Source organism: Acipenser ruthenus, chromosome 36, assembly GCF_902713425.1.
Source record: "Acipenser ruthenus chromosome 36, fAciRut3.2 maternal haplotype, whole genome shotgun sequence".
Lineage (NCBI taxonomy): Eukaryota > Metazoa > Chordata > Actinopteri > Acipenseriformes > Acipenseridae > Acipenser > Acipenser ruthenus.
Window position 1 is genome coordinate 9,812,718 of NC_081224.1, and position 21,738 is coordinate 9,834,455.

A 21,738-nucleotide genomic window follows, 5' to 3' on the forward strand; every position below is an offset into this window, starting at 1 on the left:
GAGTGAAAGCCTTGGTTCAGCATGCTGCTGGTGCAGTAGGATGTGAGTGAAAGCCTTGGTTCAGCATGCTGCTGGTGCAGTAGGATGTGAGTGAAAGCCTTGGTTCAGCATGCTGCTGGTGCAGTAGGATGTGAGTGAAAGCCTTGGTTCAGCATGCTGCTGGTGCAGTAGGATGTGAGTGAAAGCCTTGGTTCAGCATGCTGCTGGTGCAGTAGGATGTGAGTGAAAGCCTTGGTTCAGCATGCTGCTGGTGCAGTAGGATGTGAGTGAAAGCCTTGGTTCAGCATGCTGCTGGTGCACTAGGATGTGAGTGAAAGCCTTGGTTCAGCATGCTGCTGGTGCAGTAGGATGTGAGTGAAAGCCTTGGTTCAGCATGCTGCTGGTGCAGTAGGATGTGAGTGAAAGCTTTGGTTCAGCATGCTGCTGGTGCAGTAGGATGTGAGTGAAAGCCTTGGTTCAGCATGCTGCTGGTGCAGTAGGATGTGAGTGAAAGCCTTGGTTCAGCATGTTGCTGGTGCAGTAGGATGTGAGTGAAAGCCTTGGTTCAGCATGCTGCTGGTGCAGTAGGATGTGAGTGAAAGCCTTGGTTCAGCATGCTGCTGGTGCAGTAGGATGTGAGTGAAAGCCTTGGTTCAGCATGCTGCTGGTGCAGTTGGATGTGAGTGAAAGCCTTGGTTCAGCATGCTGCTGGTGCAGTAGGATGTGAGTGAAAGCCTTGGTTCAGCATGCTGCTGGTGCAGTAGGATGTGAGTGAAAGCCTTGGTTCATCATGCTGCTGGTGCAGTAGGATGTGAGTGAAAGCCTTGGTTCAGCATGCTGCTGGTGCAGTAGGATGTGAGTGAAAGCCTTGGTTCAGCATGCTGCTGGTGCAGTAGGATGTGAGTGAAAGCCTTGGTTTAGCATGCTGCTGGTGCAGTAGGATGTGAGTGAAAGCCTTGGTGAAAACCGGACCAAGACTGCCCGGACGGTCTTGTTTTTCAAAATAAAACTTTGATGAATCACTCCCCATTTAAGAAAAAATGTGAAGCCTAAATTTTCGGAAAACATTTCTAAAAAAATTCTTAATACCGACACTTTGATGATAGAGGCCAGCGTGCCTTTGTATATCAGGCATCTCATCCCTGGAATTCATTGCCTTGAAACATAAAAACTATTTTTAATCTGACCAAGATTGCAAATCCTGTAAATACTGACTATGACCAAGATCATGGGAATTTGATTTTTTTTTATACTCTTATTTTGTACTTAATGTTTTTACTGATTGTTTTAACTAGTTTTGTCCAGTTTGAATGATTAGTCTCTTTTTGCCGTTGATTTTTATAATCTTATGTTTTGCTGCCATGTCTTTACAGAACCCCTTTGAAAATGAGGTGTCTATAAACAAATTTGAAAAGTTCTCTTCTCCATCTCTCCACCCTTTCTCACCCTACCTCCTTCCCCCTCTCCACCTCCCTCTGCCCCCTTACCACTCCCTCTCCCTCTCCCCCTTACCACTCCATCTCCCCCTTACCTCTCACTCCCTCCCCCCTAATTTTAACCCTCCCCTTCTCCCTCTCCATCTCCCCATGTTGTGCGTTCTCTCTTTGTCTCTCTCTTTCTCTGCGTTCTGCCCCGCTCTTTGCACAGTAAGACCCGTCTGAAATCGGGATGGAGAAGAATGTGAAGGACCACATAATAGACACCTTAGACGCCCTAGACGAAGATGGGCTGAAAAGGTTCAAGGACGAGCTGGGCGAAACAACGATCCAGGGGCGCAAAATCCCCAGCCGGAAGCTTAAGAAAGCAGGAATCGTTGAAGTAGCTGGTTTGTTAATCAGTACCTTCACCAAAACGCACCCCGCTGAGGTCACAATATCCATTTTAAATGCCATTAATGAGGTCGACCTGGCCGAAGAGTTGCAAGGAAAGACTAGTGCAGGTAAGATTATTATTATTATTATTATTATTATTATTATTATTATTATTATTATTATTATTAATAGTAGTAGTAGTATAAGGCAGCCAAAAACTACATTATTTGGAAACAAGAATTTTGAGAGAGAGAGAGAGAGAGAGAGAGAGAGAGAGAGAGAGAGAGAGAGAGAGAGAGAGAGAGAAGACTACAAAACTCTTGGGAACATGTAAATGCATTTGATTTGCATATTTCTGACAGACACAATCAAGTCATTTTATAATGTGGGTGAGCTCAAATTTAGTTCAGTATTTCTAAACTAAACACTATTGGTAGTTTATTAGTCCTCTTGGGGGGGTGCAGCTCCAACACCATTTCCTTTCAAACTAAAAATTCTGAAATTCAGCATTTTGATTTTTTTAAAAAACCGCCCTCCCCCTCCCCCTCCCCCAGGTCGAAATGGAGCATTTCAGGGCTGTCCTGGAAAAACTTGATTATTATTTATTTCTTAGCAGACACCCTTATCCAGGGTGACTTACAATTATTACAAGATATCACATTATTTTTACATGCAATTACATTATTTTTTACACATTATTTTTACATACAATTACCCATTAATAACATTAATAACAGTAGTACAGTATTTTGTGTTAGATTTTCAAAATGTCACTTTATCAGTGTTAAGTATATTATTATTATTTATTTCTTAGCAGACACCCTTATCCAGGGTGACTTACAATTGTTACAAGATATCACATTATTTTTAGATACAATTACCTATTTATACAGTTGGGTTTTTTTACTGGAGCAATCTAGGTAAAGTACCTTGCTCAAGGGTACAGCAGCAGTGTCCTCCACCTGTGATTGAACCCACGACCTTCCGGTCAAGAGTCCAGAGCCCTGACCACTACTCCACACTGCTGCCCATGCCTGTAGCCTCGCCAAATATCAAAACGTAAAATAAACCCCTGCATCCTGGCTGAGCTTATTTGTAGCTGGCTAAATATCTCCAGCCCCTCCCTCTAAGAACATCTAAGTGAGTTTGTATTTTAACCCCTCCTGCGATACTCTTCCAATAATAGCGTGCAGTCTTAGCATTTTACTGTGCTTATCAAGATTATTCCAACTCCTTTTTTCTTCACAGATCTCCCAGCAAGAACTCCTACTCCCCCTCCTACCCGTAAGTACGCAGTTTTAAATACTTCTGGTTACAGTACATTGCATACAGTTTAATGTGCAAATAAATTACACAAGTCCGAGCAGTTAAACAGTAGTGTCCCGTTTAATCCTTTTAACAGTGCAGTGCCTTGTAGACTGTGATGAAACGGTAATGTTAGCTTTCATGGTTTTAGTGAGGGTAGGGGTTAACAACTCCCTCACAAGGGCTACGTTACTGTTAACTTGCTGAGCACCCTGCTATAGTTTAGTACTTTAAAAAAATAAATGTGAATGCAATAGAAAAACTGGAGGATTTAACAATTTTACTGTTTACGACCGGGACAAAATATGAAGGCTGAAAACTGGGTCTGGTTGCCCTATATACACATATAGAGTACAAAAAAAAAAAAAAAAAAAATTCATGAATCTTTCATAACGTTCCCAATTTCTATTATTATTATTATTATTATTATTATTATTATTATTATTATTATGCATGAATTTATATTAAATCGCAGTAGGAGGTTTGCATTTTTAACCTTTTTTGCTTTATTTTTATTCAATGTATCCACAGCGCCACCTCCAGCCTCTCGTAAGGTAAAGTATCTTCTTAGGGAAGCATGCTGAAATACCAGAAATATTCTTCCTGAAGGACAGTCTTTTTGTAACCACTTTCATCATAAAGGCATGGCAGTGTTTCAATTGCTGTGCTTGATCTGTGTTCAAATAACTGTGCCAGATAAATACATTCAGAACGACTGGGTGTTGGGCATTATATCGGCTTCTTTTGGATCAGATGTAAAACTGAGGTCCTATTGTAAGTGACTCTGCAGCAGCAGTTGTTGATGCATAGCTCACCCCCTAGTCACTGTAAGTTGATTTGGATAAGTGTCTGCTAAATGGCATTATTATTATTATTATTATTATTATTATTATTATTATTATTATTATTATTATTATTATTATTATTATTATTATTATTATATGCATAATATTTTGCATGCATTTGAAGGTGTCTGTCTTTTTTCAGTTATACCAAGGTATTTTTTTCAGAACACAATCATCCTACTGGCCGTTTGCAGCAAAATGCTACGATTCTAAAAGTTTTGAATCTTTTAGAAGTGTAAAGTGACAACAGATATTTCCAGCATCCTATTTTGAGGACAATCATGCTCAGTTAGACGTGCTCCCATAATCAGACCAGTGAAATTTCACGCTGGTTAAGGAGCTCAACACATAGAAAATTGAGCTTTATAAGAACACCTTCAACAGCGTTACCGGGTAGTTGGTTCCAGACTCCCACAATTCTCTATTTTCTGTTTTAAATAGCCCTGTACCTAATTTCCATTTGTGACCCCTGGTCCTTGTTTCATTTTTCAGGTCAAAAAAGGTCAACATTGTCTACACGTTTTAGAATTGTGAATGCCTGAATCAGATCCCTGCGTAGTCTCCTTTGTTCAAGACCAAACAGATTTAGTTCCTTTAGCCTGTTTTCGTATGACATACTTTTCAGACCAGGAATAATTCTGGTCGCTCTTCTTTGCACTCTTTCTAGAGCAGCGATGTCCCCTTTGTAACGGGGCGACCAAAACTGAACACAGTATTATTCTAGTTGAGGTCTTACTAATGCATTGTATAGTGTTAACATTACTTCCCTCGATTTAAATTATAATCACTGTGGTAGGAAAACACCAACAAATTGATCATTTTTAGACTTCAGTCTCTTATTTTATATTGAGGCAACAGTTACATTTAGACTTGAATTAACAAAATTAGAGTAAGGTATGATAATATAGTGAAACAGAAAATTTAAATAACCGGTAGATTCCAGTTAAAAATACACACCCATAATTACAAAGTAGCTTATCCTCAAAAAGACAAAGGCACTTAATGGGTTAAAGAAGGCAAGGGGTTGGAGTGGGGTGGTGAAAGGGGCAATACAATAATGACATGCTTCTTTTTGAAAGTGATGCATTTAAAAAAATAAAAAAGTACTGTAAATGCTAACTATGGGACTGTACATTATATTCCAGATGACTTTGAAGGAGCTTCTTGAAGAACCTGCTGGACCATCCCGAATACCAATAGAACTAAAGGTTATGAAAATAGAGCCACCAATCACCTTCACAAATCAGGTAACAAGCAACTAGTCAAACGAAACATTTTGAAGACAATGTCACCACATTCTGAAACTTTGTCCCCTTGCAATAACTTGAAAAGCTGCCAGATACAGAGGTCGCGTTAATGCAAATTTTTGCGTCCTAGACCTTTGGATGGAAAAATATTTTGTCTTGTGTTCACGGAACACACAGAATGGGAAAGGGATGCAGACATGCTTATTCGTGGTAATCTATTACAGAGCAGCAAAACGACCCTAAAATACTTGCTTATTTAAAAAAAATTCTGGAATATAAGAGTCAGGAATTAGGAACTCTTTACCTGTGTCCAGGAGCCCAGGGGACCCATTCTCATGGTGTACGCCCCAGGCAGGGGAGGGGAGGGGACTGGAGTGTGACAGAGAGACAGCAAGGATGACCGCAGACACACAGAGCCCCAGACACCTAGGGCCTCATTCCCGAAGCGTTTACCGTACCCAAAGCATGATTACCGAGCGCAGTTCAGTCCCCGTCCTATTTACTGTTCCCATTTCCATGAGGAAAACAAGGATTTTGCAAAAGCAAAACGAAAGGTGTAGAATTTTTTTTTTGCAACAAATGTATTGAGTTAATACTGAACATCATTAAGGCCCTGCCATAAAATAAGACATACAATGAACGGCTTTTCATTTTCTTATTTCATAAAAATACCAATTTGAAATGGCAGATATTTAAGGTCCTGTACGGCCATGACGTGTTAAGCCCATCATACACGGGATGATTTTGTCGCCAGCAATTTATAGCACCGACAAAATCGCTCAGTGTATGGTGAAAAATCGTCAGTTGCCGACGACAAGCAAGAAGTTGTCTACAAATAGAGCTGCCCTCTCATCAAAGAGAGCTGCCCTCTAATCAAAGAGAGCTGCCCTCTAATCAAAGAGAGCTGCCCTCTCATCAAAGAGAGCTGCCCTCTAATCAAATAGAGCTGCCCTCTAATCAGAGAGCTGCCCTCTAATCAAAGAGAGCTGCCCTCTCATCAAAGAGAGCTACCCTCTAATCAAAGAGAGCTGCCCTCTCATCAAAGAGAGCTGCCCTCTCATCAAATAGAGCTGCCCTCATCAAAGAGAGCTGCCCTCTCATCAAAGAGAGCTACCCTCTAATCAAATAGAGCTGTCCTCTCATCAAAGAGAGCCACCCTCTAATCAAAGAGAGCTGCCCTCTCATCAAAGAGAGCTGCCCTCTCATCAAAGAGAGCTGCCCTCTAATCAAAGAGAGCTGCCCTCTAATCAAAGAGAGCTGCCCTCTCATCAAAGAGAGCTACCTTCTAATCAAAGAGAGCTGCCCTCTAATCAAAGAGAGCTGCCCTCTCATCAATGAGAGCTACCTTCTAATCAAAGAGAGCTGCCCTCTAATCCTGGTGACAGATTGCCAGGAATTGGCCAATAGGAAGAATCTGGTTTTGTTACGTGGTAAAGCTGAAGGTTTTGAGTTGAAGTTAAAACAACATCAACACAATAATAATACCCCCGATCTTACACAGAAGTACCTTCAGCCTTGATTTGACTGGCAAATTTTGTAGAAATAGATTAACCATTAGCCTATATAAAAGTGTTCAAATAAAATAAACATGCGGCTATAAAATATTCCTTACTGTACTGTACTTACTGCAATACATTTTTTGCGAGAAAGTAATGGAAACACATTGGGTGTCTGATAATACAATAACCCTGTGAGAGTCTTCACTACAGACTTCCTCCAACATTTAGAATCAAACAGTAGCTGCACATGCAGACAAAACAGCTACTTTTGGCATTTTTTTTTTTTAAATCCTTGTTCGTACAGACTGTGAAAATGACTTGGCAGTGGGAGCGTATTGAAAAGCGAATTGACCTCTATGAGAATTACCTGTGCCTATATAATACGAAAATCAAAACCTACCATGATAGAAATGTACGGAGCAAGGCAATTGAGCAAATTGCTGCTCAGATTGATATAACAGGCGAGTTTTTGATACAAGAAAAGCGCATACAGGCTGTTTAAACAGCAAATGCGGGTCAACCCTAAATCAGAGTATTTCAAAAACAAAACAGAAAAAAAGTTAAGCGTCTTATCTTTCTAGACTGCAGACATAGGTAAGTCTCCTTAGAAGCAGCCTACTTAATAAAATACTGTAATGTTGTATTCCAAATAAAATTGTTGTTTATTTATTTTCGCAGCACCATTGTACGTGTTGTTAAATATCAAAATACAAAATTGTAAATATAGTTACAATAAGTGCATTTGCTACTGTACAGACACCAAACATGTCAGGGTTCAAATATGCGTAGCTATGTTAAGCGATGTGCATTTTTCTGTAGGGTCTTTCTGGCTTTAACAAAGTTTGGAAGGTTACATTGTAAATGAATCTTGTAACATTGTGTCAGAGCTGAGTTGAGTTCAAATTCTGGTACCATGGCCGTAGCTAGCTAGGAGGTCACCGAGGTCCGGACATCAGTTAAAATGTTAGCTTAAATGTTAATTAATTTATTTTTTAAATATAGATAGATATATTCTGCTGTGGTGGGAATGGGTCGGAACGACGCGGCGGTGGGAGTGGAAATTTGAAGGAATGAATCCGGGACAAGCATTCAACCTTTCTTTTTTTTTCCCCTCTACAGTTACGCAACTCATATAAGACTTCTGTGTCTGTGAACTCTCCTGGGCTCTGGCTGACCTGCCTTGGCCACGCCCCTGTAATCAGCCAGCCAATAGAAGAGCCCGACTTTCCTTTCATTTGAAATACAGTGACTGTAAATAAATAACGGTTTGAGAAGCGGAAGGCGCGAGAACGTTGTAGATCAGGAGAGGAAAAGTAAAGTATGGTAAAGATACCGCGAACCTCCCTGCATGCATACTATAAATTAATAAGTCATCGTTTTGATTTAGGTGGTAAAAATTGTTGGAATGGGCTGTAGTACACTTTAACAATATGATTTTTGAATCGTGTGGTGTTTAATTATCCAGTATATTTTATATTCAAAACACACAACAAAATACTTTTTTATAGTCATTTACTATTTTTGAACAAAGTCTTTTCGGAAATCTTGTCGTTTCCTTGAGATGTCAGCCAAAAAAGTGTACCAACCCAGCTTAGTAATAATAGCTGCTGTTCACTAAACCGAATTCACCACGAAGGCGGATTTTGTACTATAAAGTACATATGAGATTAAGACTAGGAAATGAGGAAAAGCTACTGACTGATTTAAAAAAAAAAAAAAAAAACTGACGTTTGTGTGAGCGCGAGCGAGTTAGCTACTTTTGTTTTTTGTTAATTATTAAAAGGCTGTTACAAAGGAAGCGCCTCTAAAACATGACACCTCTCTCTATGAGCCTGAACAGGCTGGCTGTAGGGGTGATGTCAGGCCAGAAAGAAACACACACAGACAGTACTGGCAGGTTTTAAATAAAAAAAAAAACAGCACACTGCACTTGAGGCCAAAATAAACAGATAAACAAAACAGACTAACACTTAAACAAACAAATAGCAATTGTTATTAATTATTCTTTCACTTTATTTTACTCTCCTTCTCTCTCCCGTTCTCCACTCACCGAACACACAACCCCGAGTGAGTCAAACGTGCATCTATATATACTGTTGTGCCGGGATTCAATTACTAATTAATTATTCACTTGAATCCCAGGACGTAAACTAATTTGTGCAACCCCGTGCTCGCATACTATTACATACTTTAAATGCACGTGAAGTGATTATTCATCCCCATGCCTAAATACAACTATATATTTTAAATCACCCTAAGTAAGCCTGTTGTGTATACATTTTTGTTTAAATGAAAAACACTGATGTGCAGAGTTGATCAGTCAGGCTTGTAAATCCAAGGTTTATTAAAACATAAAGGTTGGACTAGGAAAAGTAAAATGCACTGACTGCACTGAAGGAAAACAGTTAAACATTAAACTGTTTCATTCAGTCTGATTAACATGTAAAGTGAAAATGCAATATTCTGTTTCATTTATTAGTATTTAAGAGTCATTCTTGTATCTATGAACTTCTGTGCATTGGGCTACTTAACAAAATGAAATACTGATCGGACTAATAAACTTTAGGTGGTTTTATTATCAAGTAGGAAAAGAAAAGTGATTTAGTATGTAAAAAATACAAACTGCAAATTAACTGATCTTTTCATTTATTTCATTTTAACGGTATGTATAAGAGACATGAGAGATTAATAATGGATCAGGCTGCAGCAGCTGATAATTGTCTATATATGAATATACAGTATGTGTAGTTTTGTTCAATCACATTTAATTTAGTGAAATTTCCTGACCAATCCACCTTGGAAATCAGTCTTTGTGAAATTAAGATATAATTTGATCTATATATGGAAAGGTATGCTGGCCCATATGTGCTTGTGTTTGGCGGTCGGGTAAATTATCACTCAGATAATGGGGCGTGTTCGGACAGGCAGAGGTGGACTCAAGAATCGACTCACTGTCCATCCTGTATGCTTTCCCACCCTTGACACTCCTGCCAACGATGCTGGCGAAGGTCAGACACGAAGGTCAGACAGGAGGGCGCTCGTCTGCTCCTGCTGGCTCCTGGTGGCTCCCAACTTGCCCAAGAGACCATGCTTCTCGGACCTGGTCCTTTTACGGGATAGCCAACCGTGGCAGCTGCCTGCCCATCGCAATCTGCTCATCCAGGCGCAGGGGTTCCTGCAGCATCAGGACCCTGCAAGCCTGCAGCCTTGGTTTTGGCCCCTGAACGCAGCTGGGGCTGTCTGATGGGGTCTATTAGGTAACGGTTAACCTTTCCCAATTGAAAGGGAATGTTAGGTTATTTCATAACCCTGGTTCCCTGAAATACAAATGGTAACCAGGCAGAGGGGGCTCTACAGAGCGACTTTGACATATCAAGTTCAGTAATTCGGGTTCGTAAGGAACAAACCCAATAGGTAATGGTTAACATTTCTATTTCAGGGAACCATGGTTATGAAATAACCTAACGCGCTCCTGAGCTGTGATGGGGAGTTGCTGCAGCAAGGGAAAGTAATTGGACCTTCTTAATTGGGGAGAAAAACTTAATTGGACCAGAAAATATTTCCTACTTAAGTTTCACCACTAAGAAACACCTCCTTTGTATTTGTCTTAATTCTACCAGCTGTTATATCGCTCCTCTGTGTACATGACTACAAAAAACACAGAACAAATCTCAAATCTCTTTCTTTTTCATTTGCAGAAAAATGAAACTAAACAGGTTGTGGTTATAACATTTGCTGACCGAACTGATATAATCCAAGGAAGACTTGATGATATGGCCAAAATAAAGGAACTCGAGGAAGAAAAATGTATACTTCTCAGAGGCTACATCATTGCTAAAGACACTAAACATCAAATAACTACACTGGTCCTCACCAAAAGAACAAAGGTAAGGTGTGAGCCACAGCACAGCGCCTGCACAATATGTGCGCCTGTCTCCGTTCTTTAAAGTGGAAGTAGAAACTTTCTATAAAATGCCAGCATAAAACACCTGCCTTCATTGCATTTTCTACAGTTTTCAACAACAGCAAGTTTTGATGTCAGCAGCGAAGTACTGGAAAGGATGCAGCCAGTTCCACTAATTAAAGCAAACACCAGGAGAGCCAAGAAACCCATAACCATAGAAGGCAAAATAACAAGTGTAAGTAAACATTTTAATTCTAATATGCCCACAAATAGGAAATGTTTCTAGATCATCTTTGGGTATTTTCTAATTATCAACACAGTAGTCACGCAATCAATGCGTGCTTGCAAATGATTAAGGCTCATATTTCTTCAAGCGCTGTGTAAAAAAGTGTGTTACACATTCATGTGTAAAGACAGCTTCCAGAGACTCGAGGTGCCCCCGACTGCATTTCCATGCATGATCAACAGGTTTTGCACGTCACGGTTTGATCCATGATTACCAGATTTCTTCTCTCGGACCGGTTGTTGCCTGAAAAAAATCTGGGCTTCAAAAGAGACCCGGAACAAAGAAAACTGCAGGGATTTTTCCTGTAAATTCAAGATTTTAAATAAGTCTAGTGTCAGCGTGTTGTAATTTGGACTCTCTGTGAGTAATATTATTATTATTTATTTCTTAGCAGACGCCCTTATCCAGGGCGACTTACAATTGTTACAAGATATCACATTATTTTACATGCAATTACCCATTTATACAGTTGGGTTTTTACTGGAGCAATCTAGGTAAAGTACCTTGCTCAAGGGTACAGCAGCAGTGTCCCCCACCTGGGATTGAACCCACGACCCTCCGGTCAAGAGTCCAGAGCCCTAACCACTACTCCACACTGCTGCCCTATCTGAAAAATTTCTGCTCAACATCGCTCTGTCCAGTACAAGGGGACGTTTCACGTGTCTGTTGTTATTTTTACATTTATGTTTTTATTTTGTTCACTGATGGTGAAAATAGAATGTCTTCTACAATTTAGCATGCTGTGTTGTTCAGGAAAGCATTTCAATAATTTTAGAAAACGTGTTGTATAGTCTAATAACTACAGAAAATGATCAGTTCTGACTACTTTAATGAATGTTTAATTGTGAAATATCTTAAAATACCTGTTTATGGACCATAAAATGCCATGAAATAACCCTTTTTTTTAATTATTTATTTTAATTTAGAATCGGCAATTGTTTTACCCCGTTTTCTCCTCAATTTGAAATGCCCAATTATTTTTTCTCCTCACTGTAGCTATTCCCCACACAGCTCAGAGGACCCGCAGGAATCCACGAGAGTCCTCCGAATCTCGTGGTTTCTTAGCCGCTTTCCTTTTCACACCAAGGAACTTGAGAGCGAATGTAAGCAGGGTACCGGTCCCTGGAGGACAAGAGACCAGCCCAGCAAATCTCCGACCCCAAGCTCGCTCTGCGCCTGGCCTGTAGGGGTCGCTGAAGAGCCATGAGAAGAAACAGTGTCAGCCGGACTCCACCCTCCCTAACCCGGAGACGCAAGAGACAATGCGGCGCCTCCTTTTGAACCCCAGCGAGCACTGGCTTCTCGCTAGAGCCAATGCGACGCCTCCTTTTGAACCCCAGCAAGCACAGGCTTCTCACCAGAGCCAATGCGGCGCCTCCTTTTGAACCCCAGCGAGCACCGGCTTCTCGCCAGAGCCAATGCGGCGCCTCCTTTTGAACCCCAGCGAGCACCGGCTTCTCGCCAGAGCTAATGCGACGCTTCCTTTTGAACCCCAGCGAGCACCGGATTCTCGCCAGAGCCAATGCGGCGCCTCCTTTTGAACCCCAGCGAGCACCGGCTTCTCGCCAGAGCTAATGCGACGCTTCCTTTTGAACCCCAGCGAGCACCGGCTTCTCGCCAGAGCTAATGCGACGCTTCCTTTTGAACCCCAGCGAGCACCGGCTTCTCGCCAGAGCCAATGCGGCGCCTCCTTTTGAACCCCAGCGAGCACCGGCTTCTCGCCAGAGCTAATGCGACGCTTCCTTTTGAACCCCAGCGAGCACCGGCTTCTCGCCAGAGCCAATGCGGCGCCTCCTTTTGAACCCCAGCGAGCACCGGCTTCTCGCCAGAGCCAATGCGGCGCCTCCTTTTGAACCCCAGCAAGCACCGGCTTCTCACCAGAGCCAATGCGGTGCCTCCTTTTGAACCCCAGCAAGCACCAGCTTCTCGCCAGAGCCAATGCGGCGCCTCCTTTTGAACCCCAGCAAGCACCGGCTTCTCGCCAGAGCCAATGCGGCGCCTCCTTTTGAACCCCAGCAAGCACCGGCTTCTCACCAGAGCCAATGCGGCGCCTCCTTTTGAACCCCAGCAAGCACCGGCTTCTCGCCAGAGCCAATGCGGCGCCTCCTTTTGAACCCCAGCAAGCACCGGCTTCTCGCCAGAGCCAGACTTTTTATTTAATTTTTATTACCTTGAAAGAAATACAGCCCTACAAATAATAATGGTATTTGTTCTAAAGATTTGTTCATAATAATTATATAATTTAAGTACACATCTAAGGGGTTATAACCTTACTGATAACAAGCAACTGCCCCAATAGAAGAATTTGAAAAATGCAAAACAAATTCTCTTGCATTGCAGGTAGGAAAAGTGGAACGGGTAACTGAGAAAGGAAACAAAGTGCCTATAAAAAACATCACGATCAGAGATTCGACAGCCCAAATCAAACTTACCCTCTGGAAAGATAAAACCCGCATACCAATCCAACCAGGAGACTACATCGAAGCTACAAACATTGTGTTAAACAGTTACCTGTCTAACAACACTACACGGTTATCAACCATTCAGGTATGCACTTATCCCACTGTGATTTTACACCTTTGTTACGTTGGAAAGGGCAGCTTATTGGGATAGGAGGTGTAAGAGGGTGGGTAACCCACATGAATGGGATAATTAAACAGGTAAGAATTGAAATATTAGGACAGCGAAGCCTGTTCAACCTGCACTGCGAATCCTAAAACAATGCAAAAACAAACAGACGCTTTTCACAACTAAATGCGTTTTCTTTAAATACTGTTTGTCTCCAAGGTAAAAGAGGACCCAGAAAAAAAGAATTCGAGAAGCAAGGTGACGGGCACAGCAACAGCAACAGCAAGCTGCTCTAACACCTGCTGAAAATCACAACCACCAACTACCCCCGACACAAAGAGAATGGGGAGGATGAGCAAGTCAATTACCCACCGTTATCGGCTAAAAATGGTCACAATAACTCTTACTGTCTTAAATCATGTTTTAACTTGCATTGTTCGCTGCTTTCTCCCTGGTTAATAGTTCTTCATTTCTCTGGTTTGCTTTTTGAAATAAACAGTGTCAGTTTCGCAGTTTAATAAAATGACTGTGAGCTTTGTACTCTTCCCTGGGTTAGGGAGGGAAACATTGTCGGGAGATGTTTCATCTCATTGGGGTTGTTTTTAGTTTATTTCATTTGTTTTTTCATTGGACATTAAGTGGCTCACTGGTGTATTACCCAGAGTGATTTGTTTAATATAAAACATCAAAAACAGCATGCAGTATGAAAAAGGCACTTGATGTGCATGATTACCTTTATTACAGTGACGACAAAATTGCTCTAAACAAGCCTTTTATACCTAACCTGTGGTGAAATGCATTCTTAAATAACTCTTCTCCATTACAGCTGTGGTATCCTCTTGGTCCTTCCAATAAACATGCTCACAATTCATTTGACACACACACCCCTTGCTAGTAATACCTCGTTTCCATGTACCACTCAGCCCAGGAAAGAGGAGGGAACATCAGGAGAGAGGAGGGAGCAGCAGGAGAGTTGGGTTCGGGAGAGGAGGGAGCAGCAGGAGAGTTGGGTTCGGGAGAGAGGAGGGAGCAGCAGGAGAGTTGGGTTCAGGAGAGGAGGGAACAGCAGGAGAGTTGGGTTCAAGAGAGAGGAGGGTGCAGCAGGAGAGTTCGGTTCGGGAGAGAGGAGGGAGCAGCAGGAGAGTTGGGTTCGGGAGAGAGGAGGGAGCAGCAGGAGAGAGGAGGGAGCAGCAGGAGAGTTGGGTTCGGGAGAGGAGGGAGCAGCAGGAGAGTTGGGTTCGAGAGAGGAGGGAGCAGCAGGAGAGTTGGGTTCGGGAGAGAGGAGGGCGCAGCAGGAAAGTTAGGTTCAGGAGAGAGGAGGGAGCAGCAGGAGAGTTGGGTTCGGGAGAGAGGAGGGAGCAGCAGCAGAGTTGGGTTCGGGAGAGGAGGGAGCAGCAGGAGAGTTAGGTTCAGGAGAGAGGAGGGAGCAGCAGCAGAGTTGGGTTCGGGAGAGAGGAGGGAGCAGCAGGAGAGTTGGGTTCGGGAGAGAGGAGGGGGCAGCAGCAGAGTTGGGTTCGGGAGAGGAGGGAGCAGCAGGAGAGTTAGGTTCAGGAGAGAGGAGGGAGCAGCAGCAGAGTTGGGTTCGGGAGAGGAGGGAGCAGCAGGAGAGTTGGGTTCGGGAGAGAGGAGGGAGCAGCAGGAGAGTTGGGTTCAGGAGAGAGGAGGGAGCAGCAGGAGAGTTGGGTTCGGGAGAGGAGGGAGCAGCAGGAGAGTTAGGTTCAGGAGAGAGGAGGGAGCAGCAGGAGAGTTGGGATCGGGAGAGGAGGGAGCAGCAGGAAAGTTAGGTTCGGGAGAGAGGAGGGAGCAGCAGGAGAGTTGGGTTCGGGAGAGAGGAGGGAGCAGTAGGTTGTGCTTCCAGTTGCATGCCGCTGTGTCATTAGCTTGGATGTGTGATTTTTAATTTTTATTTTGTATTTTTTGTTTGCCATTTTTTATTTGGTGTTCTGTTAATAAATATGCATGAGTGCTTAAACTGCAGCCTTCCTGTCTCGGACCTTCCTTTCAGCCACCTGACCCACTTGTTCTATCCTGCCACACCTTGCCGCCCCGATACTGGGTTTCCATGTGAATTTAGCCAACCCCCACTGGCTACCAATCTGAGCTGCCCCTGATTTATTTTTTCTGAACCTTTCCCAAAATGGGATGGGTAGAAGCACGTCACAACACTGACCAATCAGGTGAGGAGTGAGCGTAAACATTTAATCCACATCCGGGGTTCAGGAAACAGAAAATGAGAACAAAGTACAAAGGCTTAAACATCACAGTATTGCAGTGAGAGCCAAAGCACTGCTGTGTGAAGATGTGACAGATGAGCATGAAGATGATGTGGAAGATCTTTATGATGAGCCTGAAGATGATGGGGAAGATCTTTATGATGAGCCTGAAGATGATGGGGAAGATCTTTATGATGAGCATGAAGATGATGTGGAAGATCTTTATGATGAGCCTGAAGATGATGGGGAAGATCTTTATGTTGATAATGGAAGAGCTTTTAGTGCGGGGAGAGCTGTGCGTCAGAATCTTATCCCAATGTCTTTGATATGTAATGATGAACACTGAAGATAAGAATAAAAGCTTGATAAACATTACAATAAATAAGAACACTTTCAATTATATATATATATATATATATATATATATATATATATATATATATATATATATATACACACACACACACATTTTAATATATATATAGTTCTGGGCCAAATATTCGAATATAAGCCTGATAAACATTAAAAAATAAATAAGCACACTTTAAATATTATAAGAAGTGTATGAGTGAATTTTAGATTATACAGACACAAATTTATTTTACCACATAGCCTGGTGTCATTTAGCAAAACCCCGAAGACCGGACTGCGTTGAGCCCACCCTGGAATATAAACATGTCAGTGGGATTTAAAAAAAATAGCTTACATGACCGGGTTGTGGAAATAATCATATCATTTTATACATGAAAAGATTTTCTATATCAGCATTATATTAATATTTATATGATTATTTCATCGACTCAGGGCAGTCTGAGCTGTGGCAGTCCGAGTGCGGACAGGAGGAGTTTGAACCTTTTCCTAATCTCTCCCAAATGGCTACCAGAGGTCTCATTCCCACTCTGGATCCCCTGGACACAGCGGGCTCATTCGTTCTCCATTTCCAGGATGAACACTGGTAAGTACCTGCTCCACATACCCCTCCCCTACGCTGTCTGCTACAGACTTGAAAATCTCCTCCTTCAATTGGCACTCTCTGACTAACAAATCTCTGCTTCTCAGCGAATTTATAACCCATACCAATCTTGATCTTCTCTGTCTAGCTGGAAACCTGGCTATTCGACTGACCATTTGATCTGGTGTTGAAAGCACCTAAAATATGCTTGATGTTTAAGTGAGGTTAAAGTGAGTTTCCTGCCTGAACCACTGCTTTGCTTAATTTATTAAAGCAAGATAATTTCATAGCGAATAAACCGGTACAGGGTTATGTGGTACCCTGACGATTTATCATAAGAAAATATTAAAAATGTATTTTTATCTTCTTGTCCTTTTATTAAATTTGTTTGAAACTCTATTGATACCACCTTTTTTTTTTTTTTTTTTTTTACAATTAAAACCTCTCTTGAATTGTTGTTTTCATGGTCTAATTGTTGGCTGTTGTGTTTGCGACACGCCTTGGGATCCTTATTCAATGTATTTTAATTAGATTTTCTTTGCTTTGTATTGTACAGTGCTTTGAGATACTTCTGTATGAAAGGCACTGTATAAATATCATTTGATTTAATGCTAGAGGTTTCTGCTACCATGCATGCATCCTGTGCAGTTCTTAAGAGCTTCACTAATAATTGCACACACGACTCCACTTGAGCTTAGCAAATACAATGTAAAAAGGTAAGAACTTCCTCCCAGTGCTTCTCCCAATTATTACAATAATGTAAACTTTTAGAAAAGCTTTAGCTTATTCTAATGCACCGTAATTGCTGTTTACTGGATCTTCATTCCTGGTAATTGGTCCGTGGAGATATTAATTGACTTTTAAAGTAGATGCGAATAGCAATTAAATTTCCAGAAAAACACCAGCTTCACTGAAGTAAAGCAGTCAGGACACACAGCTGGACTGCAGATTCCATGCGGTCACCTGCATTATTTGTCATTATATTGCTGGTAAATACTCTTGTGTTTTTTTTTCTTATCATGTATTACAAAAAAAAACTTTGTGGTATTTAGCTTAAAAATGGTTCAACAGTATATATATATATATATATATATATATATATATATATATATATATTACATATCTTAAACCCTAACCCGTAACACTAATCCTAATGTACAGAACCTTCACCCGAACCCTAACCCTAACCCTATCATGGCTGTGGTGTCGTATACCAAGCAGGGTCTGGCAAGGGCTGTCCATGATAAATGGCCGATTAGGGGTGGCTGTGTTAACTGTATATTTTGCCGCTCCACCTTTTTTTGTTTGTTTGTTATGTATGTGTTATACCGTATTGTGTTTGGCATCGGTTTGTCTTTTAAAAAGGTTTAAAATAAAATATAAAAATGGAAAAGTATTCAGAGGATGGGCCACATTTATAAACAATCATAATACACTCTCCCTACACAAACATATTGGTTTGACCCAAGGTCTGCACCGTGGCTAACAGTAAGAAAAAACATTACAGGCAGGTAATACAAAAATTATATTATATATATATATATATATATATATATATATATATATATATATATATGAAATATCTGAAGAGAGAGTATAAGATCATTATTAAAAGATAAAAGTTAAGGAAGAGAGAATATCAGACCGTTTAATACAAATTAATAATGTTGGGTTTTAGAATTAAAAGTTAGGTTAATGTTGCAGTAGGGCCGTGAACAAGTTCAAGTTCCACCAACATCTTTTATTATTTAACTTAGATTAAGCAGTAGCAAATATATCAAAAAGGGGCATTCCAAAAACACACAAGCCTGATTTTACTTTAGTGAAAAAGTTGCAGACAATTTTTTTTTCATAAAAAATCTTCACACTGGCATCCTCTACCCGGGTCAGAACCTGCCCAGGTCAGGACCCAGTCTCATGCGGGTCGGGTACGTGATTTCACACTGCCTTTCATAAAGCAGGGTTGACCTGGGTGACAGACGCAAGTACACAATGCGCGTATCAATGCCCTGGAAGCAGCTCGTTACAGACGCTTCCATCCAAGCGTCTCTGGATTGAACCGTCGGCCCAAATGTTGATCAGAGCAAACGTTTCTTCATCCCTGCTGCAATCTGGCTCCTGGTGCGTCTCAAGCAACACAAACATGGTTAAACAGAAACAGGCTGTTTGTTATTTCGTCAGCTCACGAATGGCATTTTTGCTTCACTCAACCCGGGTCAAAGCGTGTTGACCCATCGCTGGGACCCGGGTCAAACTGGGTATGACCCAGGTACGTAGTTTCACAGTACGCGGGATTGTGACCCCGGGTAGCCAAGTGCCAGCGTGAAAAGGGGCTTTAGGTGTTCTTTGCTGATATTAATGTGCAGCTTTTGTGTACTTACAAATAATTTAAACTCACGTTCATTGAATGATAAACATTTAGGTATATTGTGTCGCTGAATGACTGTAAAAAATGTAGAAATAAATACAGATTGATAAAAATCTCTTAGATTTCAGTATATCATCGAGTCCATTGGTCTGGGGAAGGTAAATGTCACATACTTGGCGCATCAATTGGTATTTATTTTGGTGCTTAAGGATGTGTGAAGTGGGGGTGCTGACGATGCGGTCGAATACACAGCTGTTGTCTTGTTAACGTATGAGCACTGTATGGTTGATCTGCACCGCCCAGGCCCACCGAGAGGGCGGGGAGGACGGGGATATTTCCCCGGGGCCCAACGCCTCAAAGGGGGCCCAATGCCCCGAAGGGGGGCCCTGATGAAGGGGGAACGTTGTTTTTGGGGTTTTTTTTAATATATATAAAATGTTTTAAAACAACTAGCCCTGCACAAGACCCTTTGAGTTCCCACCACCACATTAAAAAGAAACACTCCCGTCCTGCACACCGAGCCGATGTGCTTCTGTGGTGTAATGATTGTGTATCCAGGCGCTGTCAAACACTTCACACAATGATTTGAACTTTAGCATTTCTATTGCTATGCTTAAAAAAAAGGCATAGCAGTTTTATGTATTTTTTTTTAAAAGACTTTTAAAAACTTTAAAAGAACCCTAAAGTTGCACAATATATACCACAGTACGAATTATTCTATTATTAAGATCTATAATTTGCTCAAAACAACGTGTTGCAGCAGTTTGTTAGAAAAACGGTATTGTGTAAAATAAATAAAGTACTTTCTTCAGCTGGTGGTAAACACAATTAGAGAATGATCCGTTATATCGCTTAAAATGCAAATATATTTACCAATACAGGCTATTAGTTAAGAGCAGAGATGGGTGGTTTATTTTTGGCACGGGATAAATAAAATAGTGTATAGCAACACCATTAAAATGTAGTTTATGCTAAAAACGTATGTTATTTGATGTTAAGTAAGCTTCCAATTAATGACTATTATATGTGGAGTTTGTACAAAAAAAATATTTATTCACTTACCTAAAAAAAAAAGTTTGAATACTGTAAATAACTTAAACATAACTACTTTGAGAAAAAGTAAACTATCCTGCTGCAGATTTTAATTGAGATATTGAAACTTCTAGGTGTCGTTGATAGTTTCCTTCAAACCCACTATCAGAATACTGTATCGGTTGAAATGATCTTCCTCAGACACTGCTAAGATTGCAAGTATTATTGCTTGGTTTAGACTACAGTATACTACAAAGTCGGATGAATGTAGTACCATGGTGGGGGGGGGGGGGGGGGAGGGGTCGGCAGCTCAGCAATGTCTGATGACAAAACGTGAAAAACATTCTCTAAAACAAACCCAAGCAAGGCAGATTGTAACATATATCTGTCAGTAAGCAAGCCATATTATAGCATTTTGTACATGTTATTCTTTGTGTTTGTTTCGCACTTCCCTTTAATAAGCTACATGTTATGGGGATACCTCCAAGTCACAGCTCGGGGATGCCTGCATGTCACTGCCCAAGGATGCCTGCGTGTCACAGCTCAGGGATGCCTGCATGTCACAGCTCGGGGACGCCTGCATGTCACAGCTCGGGGATGCCTGGGTGTCACAGCTCGGGGATGCCTGGGTGTCACAGCTCGGGGATGCCTGCGTATCACAGCTCGGGGATGCCTGCGTATCACAGCTCGGGGATGCCTGCGTGTCACAGCTCGGGTATGCCTGCATGTCACTGCCCGGGGATGCCTGCATGACACCGCCCAAGGATGCCGTCTGCTGACAGCCTCACTGTTGGCAGCATTTCCGCTGCCAGGACTGCCCCGGCTGAAGGAAGCCTGGGAACTGTCAGCAGGTCCGCTGACAGCATTGCACCTGGCAGTCTTTCCACTGCCAGAGGTGCTACAGGAGGAAGCAGCCTTTCCGCTGCTGGAGTGTGCCACCCTGCTGTCAACAGTTATGCTGACAGCATTGCCAGTAGCAGCCTGGCTACTGGCAACATTGCCGCCCATTAACCCCTTGAAGTCCCTGTTCTTGGCCCGGGACATTCAGCGAGACTTTGGGGATTTTAAGTGGGGAGGTGGCTATTGAGGCCATGTGTGCTGCGCACAAGGGGGGAGGTATGTGGCAGTGTGCCCCGTCCTTGTGCGTATTTATGTGTTCTGTATGAATTAGTAATTGAATCCCGGCACAACAGTATGTATAGATGCATGTTTCACTCACTCGGGGTTGGGTGTTCGGTGAGTAGAGAACGGGAGAGAGAGGAGGAGAAAAATAAAGTAAAATAATATTATTAATAATAATAATAATAATAATAATAATAATAATAATAATAATAATAATAATAATAATTGCAGCACGATACTTGTTTGTTTGTTTGTTCTGACTCACCGTGTTTGTTTGTCTGTTTGTCCACTGTTTGTTTAGTGTCAGTCCGTTTTGTTTGTCTATTTATTTTGGCCTCAAGTGCCGTGTGCTGTTTTTGTTTAAAACCTTTTATTTTGGTTCATTATTAAACCGCGCAAAAGCGCAATTCACATTTCACCTGGCAGTACTGTGTGTTTCTTCCAGGTCTGACGTCACCACTACAGCCTGCTTGTCTCACTTTACTATTACAAAAACTGTAACTTGAAAAAGATTGAACAGTAAACAGTAGGTTTACCAGAGCTTTGCCCCCTCTACTTTTAAACAAAGTTAGGCGCCCCTGGATGTGTGTCGCATACACAGCAGGTG

At 41.7% G+C, this 21,738-nt stretch overlaps 1 protein-coding gene across 1 annotated transcript; it reads left to right on the plus strand.

The window, feature by feature from the left end:
• Nucleotides 1–1,665: 1,665 nt before the first annotated feature.
• LOC117402104 (uncharacterized) lies at nt 1,666–14,522 on the plus strand. The gene is made up of 8 exons (XM_059008325.1): nt 1,666–1,918; nt 3,039–3,074; nt 3,627–3,649; nt 5,086–5,187; nt 10,385–10,573; nt 10,700–10,825; nt 13,217–13,423; nt 13,664–14,522. The coding sequence occupies exons 4-8, from the start codon at nt 5,086–5,088 to the stop codon at nt 13,748–13,750; spliced, it is 711 nt and encodes a 236-aa protein (XP_058864308.1). The 5' UTR covers nt 1,666–1,918; nt 3,039–3,074; nt 3,627–3,649; the 3' UTR covers nt 13,751–14,522.
• The last annotated feature ends 7,216 nt before the right edge of the window (nt 14,523–21,738 follow it).

What these genes read in the sequence shown, in the direction of transcription:
- LOC117402104 (XM_059008325.1), top strand. Translation starts at nt 5,086, where the DNA reads ATGACTTTGAAGGAGCTTCTTGAAGAACCTGCTGGACCATCCCGAATA. An exon ending in TAGAAGGCAAAATAACAAGT is followed by an intron (nt 10,826 to 13,216) that starts GTAAGTAAACAT and finishes CTTGCATTGCAG; the next exon opens with GTAGGAAAAGTGGAACGGGT. An exon ending in CACGGTTATCAACCATTCAG is followed by an intron (nt 13,424 to 13,663) that starts GTATGCACTTAT and finishes TTTGTCTCCAAG; the next exon opens with GTAAAAGAGGACCCAGAAAA.